The 24,784-nt window shown below is 31.2% G+C and overlaps 1 protein-coding gene across 1 annotated transcript; it reads right to left on the minus strand.

The window, feature by feature from the left end:
- Positions 1 to 7,472: 7,472 nt before the first annotated feature.
- On the minus strand, positions 7,473 to 23,191 carry LOC143079531 (salivary peroxidase/catechol oxidase-like). Its single transcript, XM_076254935.1, has 12 exons — positions 23,051 to 23,191; positions 21,336 to 21,592; positions 16,540 to 16,693; positions 15,324 to 15,538; positions 14,128 to 14,310; positions 13,607 to 13,652; positions 13,090 to 13,199; positions 12,566 to 12,667; positions 12,063 to 12,161; positions 10,215 to 10,917; positions 8,597 to 8,869; positions 7,473 to 8,023 (listed from the first exon to the last, which is right to left on the minus strand). The coding sequence occupies exons 1-12, from the start codon at positions 23,053 to 23,055 to the stop codon at positions 7,801 to 7,803; spliced, it is 2,370 nt and encodes a 789-aa protein (XP_076111050.1). The 5' UTR covers positions 23,056 to 23,191; the 3' UTR covers positions 7,473 to 7,800.
- Between the last annotated feature and the right edge of the window lie 1,593 nt (positions 23,192 to 24,784).

Here is a 24,784-nt window from a genome sequence, read left to right on the forward strand (position 1 = left end):
ACATGGGTAATAGTAGTGTAAAGTGTTATACAAATCTAAGGTCTTACTATTGCTGTAAAATTGCAGAGATTGTGATCTAAGATTGAGCAGTAGATCTTAAAAGAATTTTTGAGAATCTACATTTGATTGACACCACTGGTTGAATATATTTCATCCCTATATTTTTAAGGCCATCATTCATTGTAGAAAGAATAGTTGTCACCACTCTAGAAATTTGTGTAAGTCAAACCTCCTGATGATTTAACTATAAATCGTTCTTTGTACGGCGGTATGTGAAGTTTTAGTATCCAGTATTATGACGTTAGATTTACTTCGTTTCCTTTAATGTTAATACCAAATGAAAAAAGGACATATCTGTGATTTTGTAAACTTTCATCCTTTTTAAACAGCGATGTTTAAGAATGTGTAGTATTATCAGTTGGGCTATTTATTCCATGCTCTTTTGTGAGACATTGCAAATAATGTTGGTTTTTTTTTACATACGACGACAATATCATTGGAGGCTTTATCTGCTGGAACAACGAAAAATTTACCGGTATCATGTAAAGAGTATAAAGTATCAACATCCTCCGTGTTCTTTTGTGCGTTATAAACACTTGTGCTGAACGTACATCGTAGTTTCTGAATGCGCCTCGGAATGCATGATCGGATAGCTTTGATCAAATCAGACAAAGTGGTCAGTTCTGGTTCGTCTGGTTTGCGATTTACATATTTACTAGCGAAGTTCAGAACTGCATTCATCTCTTCATTCTTGGAAAATCTATACTTTGATCCCCTGGCTATCAACTCTATTAGCTATTCATTGGTAATGATGCCAAGATCGACAGTAATATCATGACCAGCTGGACTTAAATTATATTTTGACGATGTACATGAGTAATCCAGGTCCGGAAGTAGTTTAGGAATCTTGATATAGTAAATAAAGTTTAGATAATGAAATGATTATAACATAGTTCTTGTATGGTGAATTCCTAAAGATTTTTGAACAAACGATAACAGATAATCAATTTTCACGATGTGAACAGCAGTTTGTGTATATTCAATACCTACACAATATTGAAACAGTACAATTTAAATCGTCATGACTATGTATGTATTGTTACTTCTGTGGTCAAGTTACTTTGGACGTGGGTATCAGATATTAGTATATCACAAGTTTTACATTGTTTTTGATTACATTTTAAAATAGAGTAATATTGTAAGCTATCATTGAAATATCTGAAAGTTGAAAAGTACAAGGCCGAATTCTATTTTAAACAAACTTGTCTAATAATAAACTCATCATAGATACCAGGATTGAAATTTTGTATTTATGCTACAAAAGACTCATCAATCAAATAAAGTTAAAAAAAAAAGACGCCAAAAAAAGTTCGAAGTTGAAGAATATTCTGGACTAAAAATTCCTAAAAATTTTGCTATATACAGATAAGATTATCTTTTCCTGGGATAGAAAGGCCTTACTATTTCAAAAATTCAAAGTTTTGTAAACAGTTGATTTATAATTATGAACAAATCAATGATAATTTATGTCAACACATAAGTGCTGTATAACTACTTGGTGGTGATACCCTCAGGTAATAAAAACTCCACCAGCAGTGGCATCGGTCAAGTGCTTGTAAATAAACTCATCATAGAAACTAGCATTGACATTTTGTATTTGCACCAGACGCCTGTTTCGCCTACAAATGACTCAGCAGTGACGCACGAAAAAAAAAAAAAACGTAAAAAGGCAAAATAAAGTACAACCAAAAATTCCATCAAAAATTGCCAAAAACTGCTTATATCTAGTCTGTTCCAGAGGTAGAAAAGCCTAAATATTTCACAAAGTTGAGTAAACAGTTAATTTATGATTATGACAATATCAATGATAATTTATGTCAACACAGAAGTGCTGACTGCTGGGTTGGTGATACCCTCGGGGAATAAAAACACCACCAGCAGTGGCAACGACCCAGTGGTTGTTAATAAACTCATCATAGTCTGAATTAATATAGTACAATGTAGATTTACATGGTTCGTTTTCATTGCATTCTTTAAGATGATTCTAAGGACACCTGATAAAATCAGCGCTGTGGTGTCCTTGACAACAGCTGATTGACTCCTTCTTATTCTAAGCGACGTGTCATCCAGTATAATATAATTTATTCTACTAGAAGTCATGCTGTTAGGCTATCAGACTGGTAGAATCCTCAGGGACAGACTGTTCACCAGCATAGATTCCGGTCTGGTGCAGGATGGGGTCGATTACTTTAATATTTAATCGATTAAATTACAATTACTTTGCTAATAAAATGTAATCGATTACATTACAATATGACACCCTATTTCATATGTAATCGATTAAATTAGATTACTTTTCTTTAAAGTAATCATGATTACTTTAGATTACTTATGATAACATTATATATTGCAATATCAAAGTTTTTTTTTATAACTTTTTATCCTCACAAAAAAGCTATTTTTGGTGATTTTTTTAAGTCTTAATTTATCAATCTTATTTAAAAGAAGTTTTAGACAAGTACAGTGTAACAGGTGTAATTTGATAAAATGGCTATAGACAAGTTCCCTTTCTCTATGTAAAAGATAAAACTTTATTGTTTTCTACAAATTTTAACCAACTGTCTCATTAACAAATAACCTGAACAAATAAAGACAAATTAATTATTCACAGTTTTATTGTCTGTTGGGACATAATTGACACATCCATTAATGGTTTTACATGTGTTAATCACCACTTCCATTTTTTTAACAAACAAAAGAGCTTGGGTATTAAAATTTTATTGTCCTAATAACAATATCAATAAGCATGTAAAGCTAAAAGTTGTTGGTTGTCATTATTTGTTTGAAAATTTTTAATACTTGATCTAATCAATAATTGATAGATTTATTGTCAGGTGAAAACACAAAACAGCTTTGTAACTTAGGAAAGTATATACATTTCTCTTTAAATTAAGAAACAGTTTATTGTAATAAAAAATATTTTGCATTGATGAAACTTCTGACATCACCATGTCACATCATATTGTTTACTATGTATATTGGTTGTAATATTATACCATATGTACATACACTATACATGTACTTGTTTATACTGATGAGCCGTAAGGCTCAAAGTTAATAAAGAATAAAAATTAGTAAGCACATATTATACACAAATTTATGGAAAACAAAAGGAGTAGGTCCGGTAAGGACCGATTTTGGCCTCAAATTTTAGGTTCATCTAACGAAAGATTTTGACCACTTTTTAAACACTTAAGTGTGTATTTTTTTTTATTCAATTAGTTGATGTGAAAGATTTTAACTGATTTAGTCATTAAAAACGACCCTATTCAAGCTCAAATATGAAAAATCTACCAAATATGCCGAAAAATGTCACTTTTCAGATGGTTTTTGTCAAAAATGGAAGTGGCCGCATCTGTGTTCATTCTCACCCTTTATATATGTTATGTATTATCACCAAATACAACTTACATTTCAATATTAAGGATGAACACGAATGCGGCCACTTTCGTTTTACACGGAAACCGTCTAAAATTTAACGAAAATGCTAGAATTGTGAAGATTTCAGTAATTTAGCATGACTTAATGGTGCTAGTACCCGATATATGTGCATTGTATTGTCAAAAACAGCCTATATCTATGTAGCAGAAGCATTCTTCTGTTCAAAAAATAAAAAAATATAGTTTACATTTTAAACATTTTGTAAAACTGCTATATTTTGGGGCCAAAAAGGAGTCTTACTGAACCTACTCCTTTATTCAATTTGTCAATAACTGAAATTTGGTTTTCACTTCCATTTTGAATTAAGTGGGCTCATATATTTATGTCGATCATCAAAGTCAAATTAGAACGAAATATTTTCTGCATTTGAATTTCAATGTAGTTATGTAAAAATATTGGGTAAACTTATATGAAATTGGAGTTAATATCAGAAGTTTTCAATCAAGGAAAAATACTGCTTTCAAGGCATATTCTTGCATCATAAGAGCTCAATCTCACAACGAAATATTGGAGAGGCAATTTCCTTTACTTAACTGTTAACAAAATAAAATCCTTAATTGATTATACAAATTTGTTATATAGATGATACACATTATCACATTAAACAAGGTCCCATCAGTGTGAATACTAGTTTCATGATTTTTCATTCAAGCTTTACATTTTCTTATTTTCATCTTGTCTATCAAAAACTGTCTTCATATACAATGTATATACAAGATTTGTAATCAGCAAGTAATCATATGAATGAAGTCTTAAAGTAATCTAAAAGTAATCATGATTACACCTGCTTTTTTGCAATATAATCGATTACATAACGATTACTTGTAATCAGAAATGGCATGATTACTGATTACATAGAATTACACTGCAAAATGTAATCGATCACAGCTGATTACGATTACTGATTGCGATTACCTCATGCCTGGTCTGGTGGTATAAATAAAGGCAGCAGTAGTATACCGCTGTTCAAAAGTCATAAATCGCTTGAAAATTAATCCGGGTAACAAACTTAAACCGAGGGAAACGCACCAGTGCAACAAAAATAAATGCCAACATACATAGAAACGAACTTTTTGATAACACCTGCCATATTCCTGACTAAGTACAGGGCATTTGAAAAAAGTTGGCGGGTAGAATCTGGTCTTATTGCTAGACAAACCTCCGATTTATATAAATGACAAAGTAAAATCACAAAAATACTGAACTTAGAGGGAGATCAATTGGGAAAGTCCATAATCACATGGCAAAATCAAATAACAAAACGCATCAAAAACGAATGGACAAGAACTGTCATAACTATCCTAAGAATGACAAAAACACTACGTGACAGTAATAAAGTTCAAACAAGCGTAGCAGACAAGTACCTGTGTTTGATTTCATGTAAAATAATTTCCTTTCAAATTTTCCTTGTTCGGCGAACCCCGATATGTTTGGATTTAGAAGCGGAATCTGTCGAGGTTTGACCAACTAATAGAGTAGGAACTGCCTTTCTGTATGGAACACCAGACTTTAGTCATATTTCAACATGATTCACGTGGCTCATTCTTGTTTTATTTTTATGCCGTTGAGGACCATTGTTTAGCCTCTTGACACGTGCGACTTTGATTATCATTTCGCATCTTAATTTCTCTTGATACTGCGACATAGTTCATCAGACAGTGAATATATAGGAGTGTTTCTATATTTCCATTAATATACTCATAAAGTCTTAAAAAAAATGTACGAGTTTTTATCATGATAACCATGAGATCTTTTTGTATAAATTTCAAGTTTATGAAATAAGTTTTTTTTCTAAATATATTGGATCCTCGGTGGCCGAGTGGTCTAAGAAGTCGAACTACTTTATCACTATCCAGTCATCAATATAAATTGTGAGTTCGAATTCATCACGGGACAGGTGCACTCGACTTCAATCTAAATGGACTAGGATTTTCCGTTTTCCTACAGAATTCCGGTGGTTGTCTTAGCGCACTCCGGCTCCCACCACCAATAGAAACCCGCTACGAATAGCGCAATAGAGTTACAGCGGAGTTCAACACCAATAAAGCAATTAAGGTTCATCATAACAAACAGACAAATATGGCTGTATTTACATGCCAAAAATTACTCTGAGTACAGACTTACCTGTGGAGTTGGAAAAGTTTTAATGCCTGGCATCCACTAGCTATAATAAAGTTAAATGCATTTTGTGTTTCAGAAAAATAAAATCTCTTTTGGATTTTGATGGGCATTTTTTTTCCTTCATGCAAAAGGTGTGAAAATTAACTAAGTTGTGGTGCAACTATGAGATGCTCCCTCAGGTAAAAAACCGGTTTGTACTGTTTTGATTGTCCTTAATTGACATGGACAACAGGTATCATCACAACTACAGGTGAGTTAAAGAGTTTATCTGAGTCAGTGAGTGGACAGTATCAAAGTAATTCAGGTGTTTGTTTATTTTTACACCTTCTGCAGAAAGGAAAAAAAAATGCCCACCAAAAACCCAAAATGCATATAACTTTTATATATCTAGTGGATGCTAGGCATAAAAACTTTCCAAACAGCACAGGTAAGTCTGTACACAGAGTAGTTTTTGAGTTGAAAATACGGCCATATTTGTCCATTTGTTATGATGAACCTTAATCTGAACCTTTCTGATACAAAGTTCATAAGACAGTGCATATATAATGTTTTTAAAATACAATGTATATACCTATTTTGTATTACCATTTATTCGTAATAAAAAATGTACGAGTTGTCATTTTTTTTATCATGTTGATCCTGAAATCTTTATTATGTAAATTTCTAGTTTATAAAATAAGTTTTTGTTTCTAAAAGTGTTAACAATACAATAATAATTTTATAACATAAATACAATATGCATGTTAGTGTTAGTGTTAATGTCCTTTAAATTAATATTTCAGTACTGCAAGTATGAAATATGCTCAGATAATATTATTACAAATAATGTTTAAAAAAAAGAATAAGTAGAGTTCAAAGCAGCAAGTGAAAAAAAGTAAGTATTTCTATTCACATTACCATAAAAGAAAAATAAGAAAAATTAAAAACCAATTGTTCAGAGAACAATTGAAAGTCTTTCCACACCAAAGAAATTTGGATAAGAAGGTAGTTTCTGCATTCTGATGCAATAAATGATGGTTTAATTATCTTTTTGAGTGATATAAAGGAGATAATATGCTACTTCCGGTGAAAAAAATGTCACATTCGGTCTCATATGATAGCTTCTTTCACACTGATTCCGAAAATATATAGTTTCTATATACTTTTGTATGTGGAATGGGAGATAATTGGTCACTTCCGGTTTGTTAGAAGTCATTTTTAGTCTTCAGTAGTCTGTTCATGTATCTATATGACAAAATATATTGAATCTGAGTACTTTTATGTAAAAAAAATTGCAAAAAAAGCTACTTCCGGTTTTCTAAAGGTCACTTCCGGTAGACATTTTTTAGGTCATTTGTCACTTAACCTTTTGTATAAGTCAAATGTCTTTATAAAGAACTTAATTGAAGTTATAATCAAATAACCTCATATCAAGACATTTCAGGGGCACCAACTCCTATAAGATGCCATTTAATTGTATAAGACTAAAAGTAGCATATCTACATTACAATAAAGCTGACATTTTGCACTTGTTTTTTTATATGTATCTCTCAAAGTGTCAGAGAAAATGCAAAAACAAGCAAAAGTCACAATTAAGAACTTGACCTTGACCTTTGACCTTGACCTAATTTTCTAAGTTGGACCTGGGGGACTCAAATAAAAACATTTCAGGGTTATACGGTTAACTGTTTATGAGTAAAAAAAACATACCGACAAATTTATTTTGTAAAGGTAGATAACTCCTATAAAATTTCATCGAATCGCTTCGATCCAAATACGCCAAAAATTACTAAGGATGTAACGAACAATTTGTAAAAAGAATTTTGTCGCTATCTTTTTTTGTTACAAAGGAGATGCACACAGATGATAAACAGTGAATAGGGAGATAACTCTTACAAAGAAAATGGTTCGGCTTAGCAGGGTGAAATTTAAAAGCGCAAAAACTATACGATACAATATGAGAAATATCTAAGCGACATATTGCGAAACAAACATTTATCGCAAGAACAAAATATGGCGGAAAAAAAAATAATAATCAGAAGAAAAACAATAAGTCTTTCCACAGAAAAGTGGAAAGACTTAATAACATAAAACTACTTGATTTAACTTCACTACGATTATCCTTTTAAAGTATACACACAGAACATCGAAAAACATCCGCTCGATATTGTTAGGTTGAAACGAAGTTATGTTTATGTCTCAAAAAATCTCAGTTTTCTGTTTGCTCTCAGCAGGATTATGGATGCACAAATATTTGATGCTCATACCAACACACGGGGTGCCACAGTCATTTGGAGGTGGATGTGTACAAGATCGTCTTGCAATACATGCGCTAGTTCTCATCCATCCAGTCCAGCCACCATTTACAGGTGTACATGGCAGTTCCAAGGGAGGTAAATCATTACAGTTGACTATCTTGTTTCTGTAAAAGACAAACAATATAAATTGAAATGGGCAACTATGAAGATATTAAAGTTACAAGAAATAAGATTATAAAACAAGCACATAAGGAAATATTATACGATAGACAACGAGACAGCTATCAATCAAAGACCAAACTATAAAGGTAAAAACTGCAGGTTACCGTAAATATTAAACAGAGAGAAACTCACCGTCTACGACTTTGCTATCGGTAAACAATCATGGCGGATACTTACTGTTAATTTTTGGTAAATCTTTTTACAAAATGCATTGATCGGAGTTCTTTATTTATTACAATTCAGTTCTGACGTTGAATTTTCATTTTTTCCTCTGAAATTGCTATTTTGGATTCACGTAAATAGGTGACCATGTTCGATAACGTTAAACATTATTCAAATAATTCATTTACACTATAAAAGCAGACCAACTAAAAGGCAGGAGTCCGCTCAGAAGGGTCAAGGATAACAGCTTTGCTATGTTAGTTCCCCCCAGGCAGCAAGAGTTAATTTGCTATTCGGATGTTGCCTTGGATATGAAGAGAACCAGATAAATCATGATTGCATAAAACACTTACGTGATATGATTAACATCGTAGAAAACATCTTTCTGTAAACTTGTGATATCTGTGTTCTGACAAATAACTCTGGCCATTGTAGTTTGCCTTATGCTGTTCAATTGAGAAGCGGTAAACGGATTAGCAACATTTGACTCGTAGAAGAAGCGGTCTCCATCCTTTAGGGCTTTGAACTGTGCTGCAATGATACAGGAGAATGTTGGACCAAGCCTCATACCCGGCATTCTTCTTTCTGAAGTACCAGCAGTAAATAAATCCATGTCTGCAGGGTCACTGTAAAACACGATAAATAATCTGGTTTCAGAAAAGAATTGAAAACAGTTTGTTTCAATTTGACAATTAGTTGTATCCTTTTCCAATTGTTTTCAGAAACTAATTACTTATTTCCAAATATTCAATGAAAACAAATCTTTTCATTCTTTACAATGCATACATAATAAGTAAAAAAAATCTATATTTTTTACTACATAAAAAACCTATCTATAATACTAAAATTACGAGGTCCAATTTGTCAGCCGTCATCACGTAAAAACGACGAATCAAAGATTTCAACTTTATATATAACTAATATAGTACAAAGGTGTAGATTAAAACATACACCACTCCAGGCCCTTTTGTTTTCCACGTAATTAATATTGCCAATAATTAAAAAGTTCCGGGTCGAGTCCGATACCGATACCAATAGTATATTCACCTGTTATCGATTACCTTATCTGTACATTCCACATCTGACAGGCGCATCACCAAACGGTGTAGTCAGGATTAATATGCTATATAGTATTACACGGGTCATAATCACAGGGTTGACACTACTTAATTGTCAAATTGTTACCTATTGTAGTATTTTAATCAGTTAGACTTTCTAAGATAACAATACTAAAAATCTGGACTTCAATAAGGCGTATAGGTACAGTTTTCAATTTGTTAGCGGGCATGACGTAAAACAGCGAATCAAAGAATTCAATATTTATAACTAATATAGGACAATGCTGTTGATTAAAAAATACTCCATTCCAGGACCTTTTGTTTTCCAAATAATTAATATTATCAATAATTGATAAGTTCCAGTTCGACGGGTTCAAACAGAATGATTTGAAAGCAGAGAAAACTGTGTATCTTATAATCAGCATGACTTTATCAGATGACAATACTAATACTAAAATAAGGCTTGCGCATAGTTATATACCTTAATTCAGTCACGGACCCGCGATATACGGGTGGGTTCTAGTGTAAATAAAATGTCCCCCTACTAAGTATTTATTAAAAAAGCAAAGACAAACAAAATAATTTGCAGATCTGAATTTGCTTGTATTTCATTTTTACTGTATACTCAACATTGACACAGATCGACGACTTCAAACTGGACAATTTCAGCTTTTCAATAAGCCAACTTCACATTTATTAACATAAATATACCATCTACCCCAGTGAATGAATCTTCCACATCTACACTTATACATTGCACTTGTATGTACACAACATAGGAACTTCACCTGTTTTTGTTCCCAAAACTACTCTATCAAGGTTATGAAGAAAATGGAAAATGCTTTTGCATGCTGAAAAATGAATTTCTGCAAGTGTGTAATAAAAAATTTGTGAAAATCAAAATTATAAGAACCTGTAAGCCGAACTTAGTTTCGATGCTGCAGTTGCGCTGTGGAATATCAGCCCACCGAAAACACCTGGATTGAAATTAGTTGGTACAAATGCTGACCCAAAACATGCTTCTACTATTTTACTATATGGTGGTATCCCATGATCACGACCTCTTTGTATATTAAAAGCGGCCAAATCACCTCCATTAAAGGGGGCTGTCTGGAATAATTTGTTGGTTATTTCTGGAGTCAAAAGTTCATCTATTCCTTGAGATGTGTGACTGTAAAGTCCCCTTGTGCAACCTTCAATACCTTGGGGCTGGTGCACCAGATCAGGGTTGTTGAATTGGTTGTGTAATGTGTGTGGAGTACTGTCAAAGAAGGAATGGTCTCTCAACAAACTATGTCCAAATCTGTATGCCGCTGTAGAAAATTCGTTTCTGATAATACCTTTCATATTTTGATTGTATCCAGTGAAATAACCGGAAGACAACGGATTCAAACCAAATATAAACATGAAGAGAGGATGTAAAATCTTAGGTAAGAATTCTTTGTAGACAATATGCTGAATTTCTGCTGAAACAAATTTTCTGGCATTTTTGAAAACCTCCTCATCGGTCCACTGCTGGTTGTTAATCTTCAAATAGTCGGCGATTTCATTATGTTCTCGGACCCAGATGGTATGCAAAGAACTAAGTCCTGGTACGACATTTGCTCTCTTATCTCCTACAATGATATTACATATAACAGAAAAATTATGATTACATTTTTTTCAACAATTTATGGTTGTCATTTCTTTGAAATAAAGCAATGCCGTACGGTTAATTACCATATACTAAATTGTTGTTAATTTCTATTTCATTTTGCCTCTTGTGACGAGTTTTCGCATTGGAAATCATATCGTATCATCTTTTTTTATCAAATAAAAAGCACAATTATGAACCCGTGGTATCGATCGCAGTACACATAACACCTGCCTTTGGAATAACATTTATAAGATATCTTAGAAAGTCAATGAATAAAAACTTGTTCCGCAACTACACCAAGAGACCAGAATATCCCCTCATCTAAGAAGTAGGGACAATAAAGTGTTTCAGTATGTATACAACAAATAAGAGCGTATATATTTAAAAATCAAAGTTACCAAATTTGATAATAAATTAATATTAACAATGCTAGTGAAAAATATGTTTATAAAACAATTTAATTTTGACGATCGTGAGTTACATTTTGAATTAACCAAGACAATATTTACATAGTTTGTGTTTATTTGTATTTCCCTTGTTTTCCATCAACTTTTAAAGTATTTTTTGGATTGGGGAAACTTTGTGCGCCTAGAGAAATATAATATTAGATTATTTTCGGAATTTTCGGTCCTCAATGCTCTTCAACTTCAAACTTTATTTGGTGTAATAAATCATTTTAAATTCAAGCGTTACTGATGATTCTTTTGTAGAAAGACTTTTAGTTTTGATTGTGTTATCTATAATGACCAAACATAGGTTACAGTTGTGTAACCATAATCTAGTTTGCACTTACAAGAAGCAACAAGACGGTTCTACTAGTAGAGCAGGATCTATTTACTTTTCCGGAGCACTCGAGATCGACAGCAAGTTTAATTGGGATCGTATTTCACAGTCGTTACTTTTCGTTATACTGTTTTGTGGACTTATTTGTCTTTTCGTATTTTGGCATTGCATTGTCAGCATTTTTCGACTGATGAATTTTAAATGTCACTTGTCTTTTTATGTATAATTGTGTGACACATTTTGGAACTCTCTATTGTTTAATTATCTTGGCAAGCATATTTTTTTTTTATATATTTATATAAATATAAATATATATAAATTAAAAAAAAATGTCAAACAAACCTGCAAGAAAGCACTTATTTAGATTATTTAGAGACGCGCAACCGGAACCATTTGGGATATCTAATGGCAATTTATTTCCGGTAGAAGTTTTCATCTTTCCTATAAAAAATAAAAATAATATTTGAACTACATATTTAAAAATTGAACTATAACAATATTACATTCCAATATAAAACATGGTGATGACATTTACTGATCATGACTAAAATTTATAATTTTTACAATATGATAATAGCACCAAATTTACTTCATATTTTTAGAAATGGTGATTAGCGGGATTTTATGATAAATTATCACATGCAATCTGGCTATCATCACATGCCTTTGCGTAACGTTTACGCATGACATTCCGGGGTTACTTGGCAAATTCCGAAAGAAAACCTCAGTGAAAAACATACCACAGTAGGATACAAATAAAGTAATTATTAGGAAACAGAAAAATGTATAACGTGAAATGCAAAACAATAGAAATAGGTACATTTATTTGTATGTTATACCATTACCTGTAGTCCCGTCTCTCAGTTGGGTCAATTCCGAATCAGTTGATCCGTAAACGCTTGACCCATCAATATAATGGGTTAGTTCGTTCAATTGCTGACGATAATCTGAAATCAAAGTACTAAAATTAAATACAGTCTATATCAAATAATAATTTTAGTTTTTAACATTAAAAGTTTAAATATATGAAAGAAACTGCAGCTCTAATATTTAACCAAACATTTTTTTTCGTAAATACCCGTACCTTACCAGGGAAATGACTTCACGGTTCAGCTAGCAAGCAAGCTAACCAAATATATCAATAACCTTTATCTACACACTCCATGCAATCGGCTGTAAATTAAGGTTGTTACTTCCCTAAACAAAATTTTTATTAGATGATTTTGTCACTTCTATTGAGACTTTATTTGTTTTTAGTCTTATATATACATATACCACATTTATCTATGTATCAAAACAAAACTATCTTAACGTTTTACGTTTCAAAAAAGTATTATTACACCAATATGATATCTACAGTACTACTCACCAAATGAACAATCCAAATTTGGGGTTGCAGTTGATCTAACAAAGTTTAGACAGTCTATATTCCCCATGTAAAATGGATCGGCTAAAGGTACATTAATAGGAAAACAGTCCCTACAAAATTGTTGATAATACTGCATTAATTTCGATTATTTTAATGAATCAAAAGTTAATGGAAAATAGTAACATGTTGAAATTACCATGGAAATGAAATCTACTTTGATCTGATTTTACTATTTTTATATTCATGATTGACAATCTGGCATATCAAAGAAATAAAAATAATCAAACAAAGAACACGTGTCTGGAACAGTCCTATATTTGAGTTCTGTTAGATGTGAGTCAGATGACCCCAACCTTATCTTTAAAATTTGCTGATAGCTTGAATCAACTCTTTTAATTTGCTTCTCGATAATATTCAGAAATATCGTCACAAGGTTCAATGATAAAAATGTAATTAATACCATTTAGTGTTTGTATCAAATAAGATCAGTTCAGAAACTAATATGCACTATTCTTACCTTCGGAAAGGGTTTCCACAGCATTGTGAGTTACTGCTATTATAACCTGTAAATGTTATAAGAATAAATAATCACAAGGACAGGAATGTGTGTTTCGTAAAATCAAATGTTACAACATTTAAATCCTAAAAGAACCACCATTGGCTGTGTGGAAAAAAAACAAACGCTATGGAGACGTTGAAAGACGTGGACACTACCAAACTACTTTTAAGTAAAAAAAGACAAGCGTCAACGACATCTTTGCGTGAGTTTCAATATTTTATGTAGTAAACTATAGTCGTTGCCAATGTATTTTTTATTGTGAAGTTGAAATAGAAGTCACTGGACGTTAAGAAACTACATCATTATCATTATTTTGAATCGTAGTATTTAAGGTATTGAATAAACAGAGCCTTTTTCAGCTAATCGTTTAAGATTGACACCAGTTTTTATTGCATTCTAAGGACACATGCCTTATAAATCTACTTTGTCTAGCAAATAATTAACTAATAACTAATTTACATCAGTTTCCCAATCCTTACCTTTTGAGATTGATGTTTTTGTAATGTCATGATCCAGAAACTGCCCAAACTGCATCATAAAATAACTTAATGGAGGGGTAAGGTTATCAGGAGCAACACTGGCAGTGTGTACGGTTGTACTGATTTCTCTAGCTCCCGGTAAAGCGGAACCGCTTACACCGGTTATTCTTGGTAATTTTGTTCCTGTATGTACATAAAAGTAGAGATTTTTATCAATCTTTTTTTTTAACTTTATACCGCTAGAAACTTTAGCGTGTCCTTATGTATCAATATGCAGCAAATATTGAAAAACATTTAATGTCTTTTGTCTGCTTATGTGACTGCTTATGTGACTGCTTATGCGTCAGGTTTCCGTTTAATTAATTAATACACTTCTTAGGAATAAAAGTTTAAATAAATATGAGGTAGCTAAATCGTATAGTATTTCAGTGACACTAAAGATGGTATTTTGTCAACAGAGAGAACAAAAAAAAAGACAAAAATTGTCAGACAAATAGTCCTTATATGTGTAGCTCCATGGTAACACGACTTTACTATTTCGGAACTATATAAAGGGACAATACGACACAAGAATAATAAATATTAGAAACAGTAACGTGAAAACAATTATCGTAGCTTTGACTAGTACTATAGCCAGAACTATTTTGCTTTTCTGCACTATAAATATTCACTGCAGTGTTTAAGAGATAGATGATTTTAAGCAACGTGCTTATATATGTTTATATTTGAAGCTTGCTTGTTAAATATAGATATAAAGCTTTCGCACGGATTGCGACCACGGCCTTGAAATTTGTACGTGTGTGGGCACATGTAAAACGCACTGGTTTAGGCCCCAATGTTGTGCCGGTTCTCTATAGACCATGCTTTGGTCGTTTTTGTTTACCTTATCTGAACGTCATTTTTTCAGAGTAGTTGCTTGTTAGCGTGGTCTAATTAATTGTACTATCCAACAATTTGGGTACTGCCGGTAATTCTTTTTAAATCTATTGTTGTTTTAAGATAAGTTTATCATACACTCTGTTAGAGCATTGCTTTATAGTACTAATAGTTCACTGGTTTTAACCAGGGAGGTACACTTAAATTTCCATTCTTACTTTTTTGCAGATGTTTGCTTCTATTATTATCTATTTTCATGTTTTTACTAGGTATCAACAAAAAAAAAAATAACATAACGTAGAAAGAGAAATGTAATTTACCTGAAGGGTCATACTCCGGAATAAGATATCTCTCAAACGGTGTGAAAGATTTTCCCCAATAAGGATGTGCCAAATTATTACAGGATCCGTCATTTGTTCTGAAATTTATACTTGAGGAACAGTCGATTGTAGCAGAATATGGACATTCATGGATTGTTGGAAGTCCCTGAAGTCCCTGGATTATGTCGAATACTTCTTTACGATCTTGGGAACTTCTAGATATATCGAAAATTAAATGAAGATAATATTAAAAATTGAATAAAAAGCAATAAAAAAATTAAAAAAATTTAAGATCTTTATCAACATCTCAATCGAATTTTCTTGATCTCTAATCCGGCGTCAAATCCGTGAATGTTTGACTCAGGCATAACAGGCCATGTCATTTTTTTGGATTGCCAAACTGTCTGAATTAATATCCATTTATACCAGACCACCTTTATTATCTAGTACAATAAAACGAACTGATTACACATCTGAAGTACCAGACAAAAAAAAAACCTAACAAAAAGGCGCTTTGCTATATATATATATATATATATATATATATATATATATATATATATATAAAAGTAATATAAGTCTAGCAAAAAATCACTTATACATTTGAAGTCCGCCATGCGCATGGTCCTTGTACCGTTTTTCTAGGAAAAGAAAAGTTACAAAAATTTCTTAAATTGCCTCATTCTGAAATTTATGTTTATATCAGCGTGCGACATGTTTACAATACAAATATATTTTATTCAAAAACGTTGATGTGAATGAAACATCTCTTGGTTAAAAAACATGTAATTTTAAAAAATTTTGATAGGAAAACAATTTTGTGAAAAATATGTAATACAAATAAGCAATAAAGGTAAATAAACATGTTAAAGGCGTGTTTTACACACGAAGAATATTTACGAAAGTCAGACCTATTTAAAAAGGAGTACTGTTCCGGTCTTTGTATTCCACAACTAAGCATATAACAGTGAAAATTCGGAAAAAGCTGATTTAAAAAATAAATATCCTAGAACGCTTTTGACTTTTCATTATTGTGACCTATATCAAGCAATCACTATTCGTTCTCGTCTTACAAGTACTATGGGAATAGTACACTATTATTAGTCTCCAAAATGTGTTTTCTCAATCAGGAATATTTTAATTCAACAGTTATTTCAATTTAGAAGTAATACAATCTTTGACGGCCAAAGTGTTTTGTCGAATTATCACAACTTACAGAGATTTGCGGTCATGTTTTCCTCTTACGGCTTCTACTATAGCTTCTGTGGTCTCTGTTATTATCTGCCCAGGTTTGTTTATTTCTAAAGATCTTTTATCTGTTAGCATGTGAGGTCCAAACATTGGCGTCTCAAGATTTGGTTTATCAATTTCTGTAGCAATAAGAAAAGAACTTTTAAAAATACTATTGCTATCTACGAAAGCCGAGAAGGATCATTCAAAATTCAAAATTCAGAATTCAAAATTCAAAATTTATAATTCATAATTCATAACTTAAAAAAAAATATTGCAAAAACATAACACGTGTTTCCGGTATGATACCACAGAATATGCAAAATGGCGCCAAGGAAGCAACCTGTAAGTATTGACAATTATAATTTTTAAGTAAAGATTTGAAAATTTACATTCATCAGCTAAAGTTCCTGTTTTGGCGATTAATAAAAAAAAGACAAGATATAATAACAATTCATATTACAATACAAAAGTAGTGATAAGGTGTACCAATTCGATGAGAGAGAAAATAAAATTCTAAATCCATAACTATGGATCACTGTGAATAAATATAATCTGCTGAAAGTGTTACGGAATCTGGCAATTGTCAAATAATTTACACATGACATTATATATTCCTGTAAAATGTTTACAAACTTATCCATCTTACAAAAGAGGTCAGATATACTATTTATAAAATTAGTGGAAAATAATGGAAAAAAATAATAAAATAATTTCGGCTTTTTCACAATGCATATTTTAACCAGATGCTCCGCAGGGCGTAGCTTTATACGACCGCACAGGTTGAACCCTGAACGGTTGGGGCAAGTATGGACACAACATTCAAGCTGGATTCAGCTCTAAATTTGGATTGTGATTTAATAGTTGACACAGCATAGGTTTCTGACACAGAATGAATGTGTTCTAATGAACTTAAAATTTTTGTTTTCTCTTAGAGCAATTCACTATGCTGTTGAATATTAATCCTCTCAAAAAAATGTTTGAAGAAATTTTCTTTTTTATTTATGAAATTTCAAATGAGAAAAATTGAACCCAATTTTTTTAATCACATCCCCCTTTCCCTTATTCCAAAACTAATCTCAATTAAAATTTCTAATGGAGTTTGCAACAAGAACTACTCATTTAAATACATCATAAAATATTAAGATGTAAAACCAGGTGCTCCGCAGGGCGCAGCTTTATACGACCGCAGAGGTCGAACCCTGAACAGTTGGGGCAAGTATGGACAAAACATTCAAGCGTGATACAGCTCTGAATTTGGATTGTGATCAAATTTTTGACAATACATGGGTTTTTTTTTACACAAAACAAATGTCAAGATTTTACAAATCAATTAAAGATTTCTTCTTCAAACTTTTTAAATCTAAAATTAAATAGTTGACACAGCATAGGTTTCTGACACAGAATGAATGTGGTCTGATGAACTTAAAAGTTTTTTTTTGCCTTTGAGCAATTCACTATGCTGTTGAATATTAATCCTCTCAAAAAAATGTTTGAAGAAATTTTCTTTTTATTTATGAAATCTGAAATGAGAAAAATTTAAACCCCCCCCCCCCCTTTTTTTCACATCCCCGTTTCCCTTTTTCCAAAACTGATATCAATTCAAATTTCTAATGGAGTTTGCAACAATAACTACTCTTTTAAATACATCATAAAATATTAAAATGTAAAATAAAGTGCTTGTTATCACTGAATGGTAAAGATTGGTTGGTAGTAAAAGTGAATATACATTGTTTATTGTATAAAACAATAAAAAAAACTTCATCAGAAACATTTTATATTGGCAAATTTCCAATGAAGTTATTTACATAAAGTTATTGGCAAATAAAAATAGAAAATGACATCATAGTCATGTCTGGCAAATGTCCAACATACACTATCTAAAAACATTTTAGATAAGATAAGGAAAAAAAGCTTCATCAGCAACATTTTATATTGGCAAATTTACAATGAAGTTATTTACATAAAGTTATTGGCAAATAAAAATAGAAAATGACATCATAGTCATGTCTGGCAAATTTCCAACATATATTATCAACTACTATTCTATACAAAGAAAGATAACTCCAATTGAAAATTAATTGCTATTGCACAATATTGTGCAATTAGATATTTCTTGCTATTGTGCAATACTGTGCAATTGAAAATTTCTTGCTATTGCACAATACTTGATATGAAATCCTGATTTGGACCAACTTGAAAACTGGGCCCATAATCAAAAATCAAAGTACATATTTAGATAAAGCATATCAAATAAGCCCAATAATTTAATTTTTGTTGAAATCAAACTTAGTTTAATTTTGGACCCTTTGGACCTTAATGTAGACCAATTTGAAAACTGGACCAAAAATTAAGAATCTACATACACAGTTAGATTTGGCATATCAAAGAACCCATTTATTCAATTTTTGATGAAATCAAACAAAGTTTAATTTTGGACCCCCATTTGGACCAACTTGAAAACTAGGCCAATAATTAAAAATCTAAGTACATTTTTAAATTCAGCATATCAAAGAACCCCAAGGATTCAATTTTTGTTAAAATCAAACTAAGTTTAATTTTGGACCCTTTGGACCTTAATGTAGACCAATTTAAAAACGGGACCAAAAATTAAGAATCTACATATATAGCTAGATTCGGCATATCAAAGAACCCCAATTATTCAATTTTTGATGAAATCACACAAAGTTCAATTTTGGACCCTTTGGGCCCCTTATTCCTAAACTGTTAGGACCAAAACTCCCAAAATCAATCCCAACCTTCCTTTTGTGGTCATAAACCTTGTGTCAAAATTTCATAGATTTCTATTCACTTAAACTAAAGTTATAGTGCGAAAACCAAGAAAATGCGTATTTGGGCCCTTTTTGGCCCCTAATTCCTAAAATGTTGGGACCAAAACTCCCAAAATCAATCCCAACCTTCCTTTTGTGGTCATAAACCTTGTGTTAAAATTTCATTGATTTCTATTCACTTTTACTAAAGTTAGAGTGCGAAAACTAAAAGTATTCGGACGACGACGACGACGACGACGACGACGACGCCAACGTGATAGCAATATACGACCAAAAAATTAAAATTTTTGCGGTCGTATAAAAACTATTAGTTTTTTGTGATTTTCTTTGATTTATATTGCTAGAAGACTCAGATTTTAAATGTAATTTTGCTAAAGTTAACATTATAGAAAAATTAAAACTATGATATATTATCATTAAGAATTAGATAAACAGGCGACATAATTTCCCAGGTACTGTAGTACAAAAACATTTTATTGATATTTTTAAAATATCTTGCAAAATGTAATCAAAATATCATCCAAAAACATGTTTTTGACGTGATATGTCTGGCTTTACTCATGTGAATAGCATATTTTATGGAAATATTTGTTCTGAATGTTTAAAGAGCATTATTTTTAAATATCTTGATTATATATTTAATTAACATAATTTTGATATAATTCAGTGTCAATTGAAAATATCCAGACAACATCTTTCAAACATCTGGACAAAAATATTCTTCTTATGTCTAGGATATGTTTTATGATGTCTACCAAATGTTTGTATATACAGTCTGTCAACCATTTACCCATTTTAATAAAAAGTTTATGATTTATTATGAAATGCTTTAGTATGAAAGATTATAAGTCCTCTCTTAAAATTCAGACGTTTCACAACTATCAATTGGAGAGCAATAAATTTTTTCGTGTTAAATATCTCATAATTTCAATTACAATCAAATGGAAGTTATTAACGACCTTGACTGGCTGTACAGCCCTTGCACGGTCACAATGAGTAAAATGAAACTATATTCAAATTGTATTTGTTGTTTTGGGCTGGTTTTAACTATTTTTTATTTGTGCATAAAAAAATTTAATCATTTAGGTAAATACATTTAAATGACTACACAGATTTGAAAATGTTAGATAAAGAGAATGAAGAGCACATTTTTTTTGTTAGAACGTTGGAATAATATAAAACATAAATTTTCAATTATGTGGTATAAAGGGGGGAGATAAGTACCTAACACGTTGGCATATTGTTGGCACAATGTTGGCTTATATTTCTTTATTGGCAAGAAATATCAATGATATTTATTTTATAAACACTGTTTTAAAAACTTTGAATTTTCTAGTTCTAGGCACAGATCATCGTAGTCCTATTTGGTATGACTTTATCATTTGATTTTTTACTGAGTCCTCAATGCTCTTCAAACACAAGTGTAATCGCTAGATAATTTTTCTTTTGACTTGATTGGAATTTTCATCCAAGTTAGATTAGATTTGTTAAAACTTTTCTATCAAAAATGAAAAGACATTCATGTTAATCTGATTAAAAAATTATATAGAAAATATTTCCTTTTTCATATCAAACATGGGCTTCACACAAATATCACTTTAATACAAACATTAGGAAAACATTTGTCGTACATCTTACAAATATCAATTAGAAATATTATGTAAAAATGTTTATAAAATATTTCTTTTTTCATATCAAACATGTGCTTCACTCAAATATCACTTACAAACATTTGGAAAACATTTCTATCATACATCTTACAAATATCTATTAAACATATTATCTTAAAACGATTATGAAACAGTCTTTAACTAATATTTTCTAAATAAAATCGAAAAAATATAGTGTTATGAATATTAGGTTACCGTACGGCCTTCAACAATGAGCAAAACCCATAATGCATAGTCAGCTATAAAAGGCCAGATTGTTTTAAAAGATTAACTTTTACTTACATCGAAAATCGTAAATATTTTAAATAAATCATACTTACTGTTTTCAAAGAACCGTTTATTTTCCTGCTCAGTTTTGTCGAAGTTGGTAATCGCTTCTTCTGTTAATCTTTTTATTGTTTCTTCGCTTGGTAATTTAAATGCTGTTTTTTCTCCTTCTATCTTTTTAGTATTCTCTAATCCTCCATTAAAAATTTGGCTGTTTTTTATTGCACCTTGCAGCCTTTCCAAATCCAGCCCTTTACTCTCCTCTCGTGCATTTACCGATACCAGAAAAACTATACAAACTGTAGCGATCCTGTTGTGCAAATATTTGATTTTCAATTAATATTATCAACAGTAGATTATTATACTTAGTTTAGATATACCATTTAAATGACACATGGGTATATGAATACTATACCCCTTCCTATGTTCATGGACGTAATTTCAAATGAATAGTTAATACAAACATATATGAATGTAAATTTTATAAAAATAATTGGATCTGGTACACACCACATTTAATAAATTTCTTTTTTTTAATGAAACGCTTGCTCCCTACAACATGTTTCGGGAGCTAGCGCTTCAATTAAAAAGAAACATAAATCTCTTGACAAAACAAGGAATGAGTACATAAATATACTAATCAAGTTCACTACTTCTTTATTTATTTTTGTTATTTTCTGAACAACCAATAATTTTTACTTTTTAATAAAGCGTTATAGTAAAATGAACATTAATGAATACAGAGACCACTGCGATATTTTAGTATTCAAGGCTGGTAGAATAAGCAACATAATTAATTTTACAGGCCATATTATTTTTTGGTGTAAATATATAGATGAAAAAAGTTTTAGTTAGTTGTGAGTGTTTTAGTCCTACACTAAAACAAATGCTCAGAGTCTGAGGTATCTGTGTTTAATTATAGAACTAAAATGAAGTAAACGTATTAAAGCAATTATAGGCCACTCTACGACCAGCAATTAGAAACTCCATACGATTTAGTCGACTATAAAAGGCACCTATATGAAAACGGCGAAACAATTCAAACGAGAAAACCAACCGGTCTCACTGATACTGATAGCATACAAATTAACTAAAAACAAATGTAATGATCTAACGAAAACCACTATACTACATGCTAACCGACTCGCCGGAATTTATGTGAACTTAAAATTAAGTTATTTTGATATTTATTTATTTCTTCTGTTTACGAAGTTTTAGATTTATTTTATAGAATTAAATTATTCAAGTTAAAAAAAATACATATTCATAGATTCAAAAACATACAATAAAAAGGAATATGTAAGATTTTAAATTATGAACATTTTGTATCACCATAATGCTATTTTGTGCTCTGGAGAGCTCTCATTTCTTGTTTATTCTATGTTTATTTGCAGTAGATGCATGTCTTTAATTAAAAAAAATGTTGCGCAACACCAGGCTACTTAATTTAATAAATAAAAAATATGAGTAAATGAAATGTTCATTAAACAGCATGTCCTAAAAATTTAAAAACATGAAAAATTCACTTCGATAATTCAGCTTAAAGAAACCTTCAGCTCAGTTCAATAGCACGAATAAAATCTGTAACCTAACATAACTGATAAACATTCCCATTAAAAAGTAAAATTTAATTGAAATAAGCAATATCAAATTCAACATTCAAAATAGGCTTGTTCAATTTCAATTCGTAAAATAGCGAATGCAAAGTACGCCAGACTCATAAGTTACTAGCAAATGGTTCTAAAATAAAAATAAATAACTATCTTACTTCATGATTGCAGGGTCTGTTCTTCTTTGGTTTCATCTCTCTCTCAGCTTGCATTTATATAGTGACCGTCACCAGGACGTAGAACATTTGTAACAGATAATTTAAAAGGACAAAAGAAACAGCCACTAGAAACGAGCCGACTATTGGCTAACGAAACATATATCTTAGCCAATCATAATGATATAAAAATAAAACTAAGGTGACGAACATCATGACATGGTTCATGTACCAATCTTTAAAGAAATAAAAAAGTATAAAGATATTTATAAATAAACTTTGTGATAAAATCAATCATCCGTTAATTAAATCACTGGGTATACGTACTTCGTAAAGGAAGTATATACGAGAAATAAACAAGTTATTAACACCAACAAATCTGGTTCGTAGGAGTTCAGGAAAACTAAAAGTTTGTTAAACATTGCATAAAATACCGGAAACATCTTACTTTTGAAGCAAAATAGAATAATGTAACAATCTAACACGATTTATTTAACTCTTAAGTAAGAGAGTTTAAGTATAAGATGTACCGGTATGGCTACGTACGAAATTTCGACAACTTGATTAACAAAGGAATAAAGTACTTCTTAAACAGATGGTTAGAATACCACATATCGAACAGAACTAAAACAAATGGTAACACACTAAATATGTCAAAAATAAAATGAAATATTGGAATCTTTGTAATTTGTTCAGTTGTTGTGCAGGGAATTACAAAAAGGGGGAATAATTTAATCTTTTTATTAGTCCTAGTTCATAAATGTGAAATAGTTCTGATTCTGGGAATAACTTCTTAAATTGTTATTATTTTATATGGGAAAATAATGTTCTCATCAATCGATCATATAACCAGAGACATGTATACACAATGGTGGATTGATTGATTGTTGCTTGCATAACGTCCATGGCAGTGGCAAAAATGGCATGCATGTTCACGACGAGAACAAGTTAACAATAAATACATTAGGTGCTATTGTAATGAAGGCCATCCAAGGTCAGAGAAATTTGGAATGCCAAAAGAAAATGAAGGTATACTGGATTTATGGTCAGCAAATTGTCAAAAAATATCATGGGGACCCATGAGCTACGTATACGTACTGGTCCGGCAGCTTACAAAAGGTAAAATCACAAAAATACTGAACTCCGAGGAAATAAAGGAAAGTCCCGAATCAAAGGCAAAATCAAAAGCTCAAATACATGAAACGAATTAATAATAACTGACATATTCTTAAATTAGTACAGGCATTATCCCATGTAGAAAATGTCGAAGTAAACGTCTTTATACATCTCAACGAAAGAAAAGACACGAAGAAAAGATCTGAGAGCACTTGCAGTTACTAAAAGCTAGTTCAAAACATCATGTGACGTAATGTCCTGCTCGACACTAGTACATGGAATCTATAACAAGCTTCTGATTTTATAAATCGCACTTACATATAATGTTCAACTAAGATTACATCCAAAATGATACCCAGATGAAAGTGACTTTTAAAGTATGTTTTATATAATTGAATGAATTTCTTTAACTATAAAACGTATACATGGTTATTTATTTAAATTATACTCGTTTATAGTTTCCAGATATCTAAAAAATTGCCGTTCTCTTGAATTATTGTTGTCCAATACTCGAAAACGCCGACAGCTTTTTCGTATGCAGTGATTAACCATGACCATGATTTACTTAATTCCAAAACAACATTTTTAATCTTTTTTTTCTGAAACACAGAATGCATTTAA

Source organism: Mytilus galloprovincialis, chromosome 6 (assembly GCF_965363235.1).
Source record: "Mytilus galloprovincialis chromosome 6, xbMytGall1.hap1.1, whole genome shotgun sequence".
Lineage (NCBI taxonomy): Eukaryota > Metazoa > Mollusca > Bivalvia > Mytilida > Mytilidae > Mytilus > Mytilus galloprovincialis.

Bases quoted from the DNA above. Each gene is read 5' to 3' on its own strand.
- LOC143079531 (XM_076254935.1), bottom strand. The intron at 14,311-15,323 runs GTAAATTACATT...ATGTACATACAG, and splicing joins TCCGGAGTATGACCCTTCAG to GAACAAAATTACCAAGAATA. The intron at 13,200-13,606 runs GTAAGAATAGTG...ACAATTTTGTAG, and splicing joins TGTGGAAACCCTTTCCGAAG to GGACTGTTTTCCTATTAATG.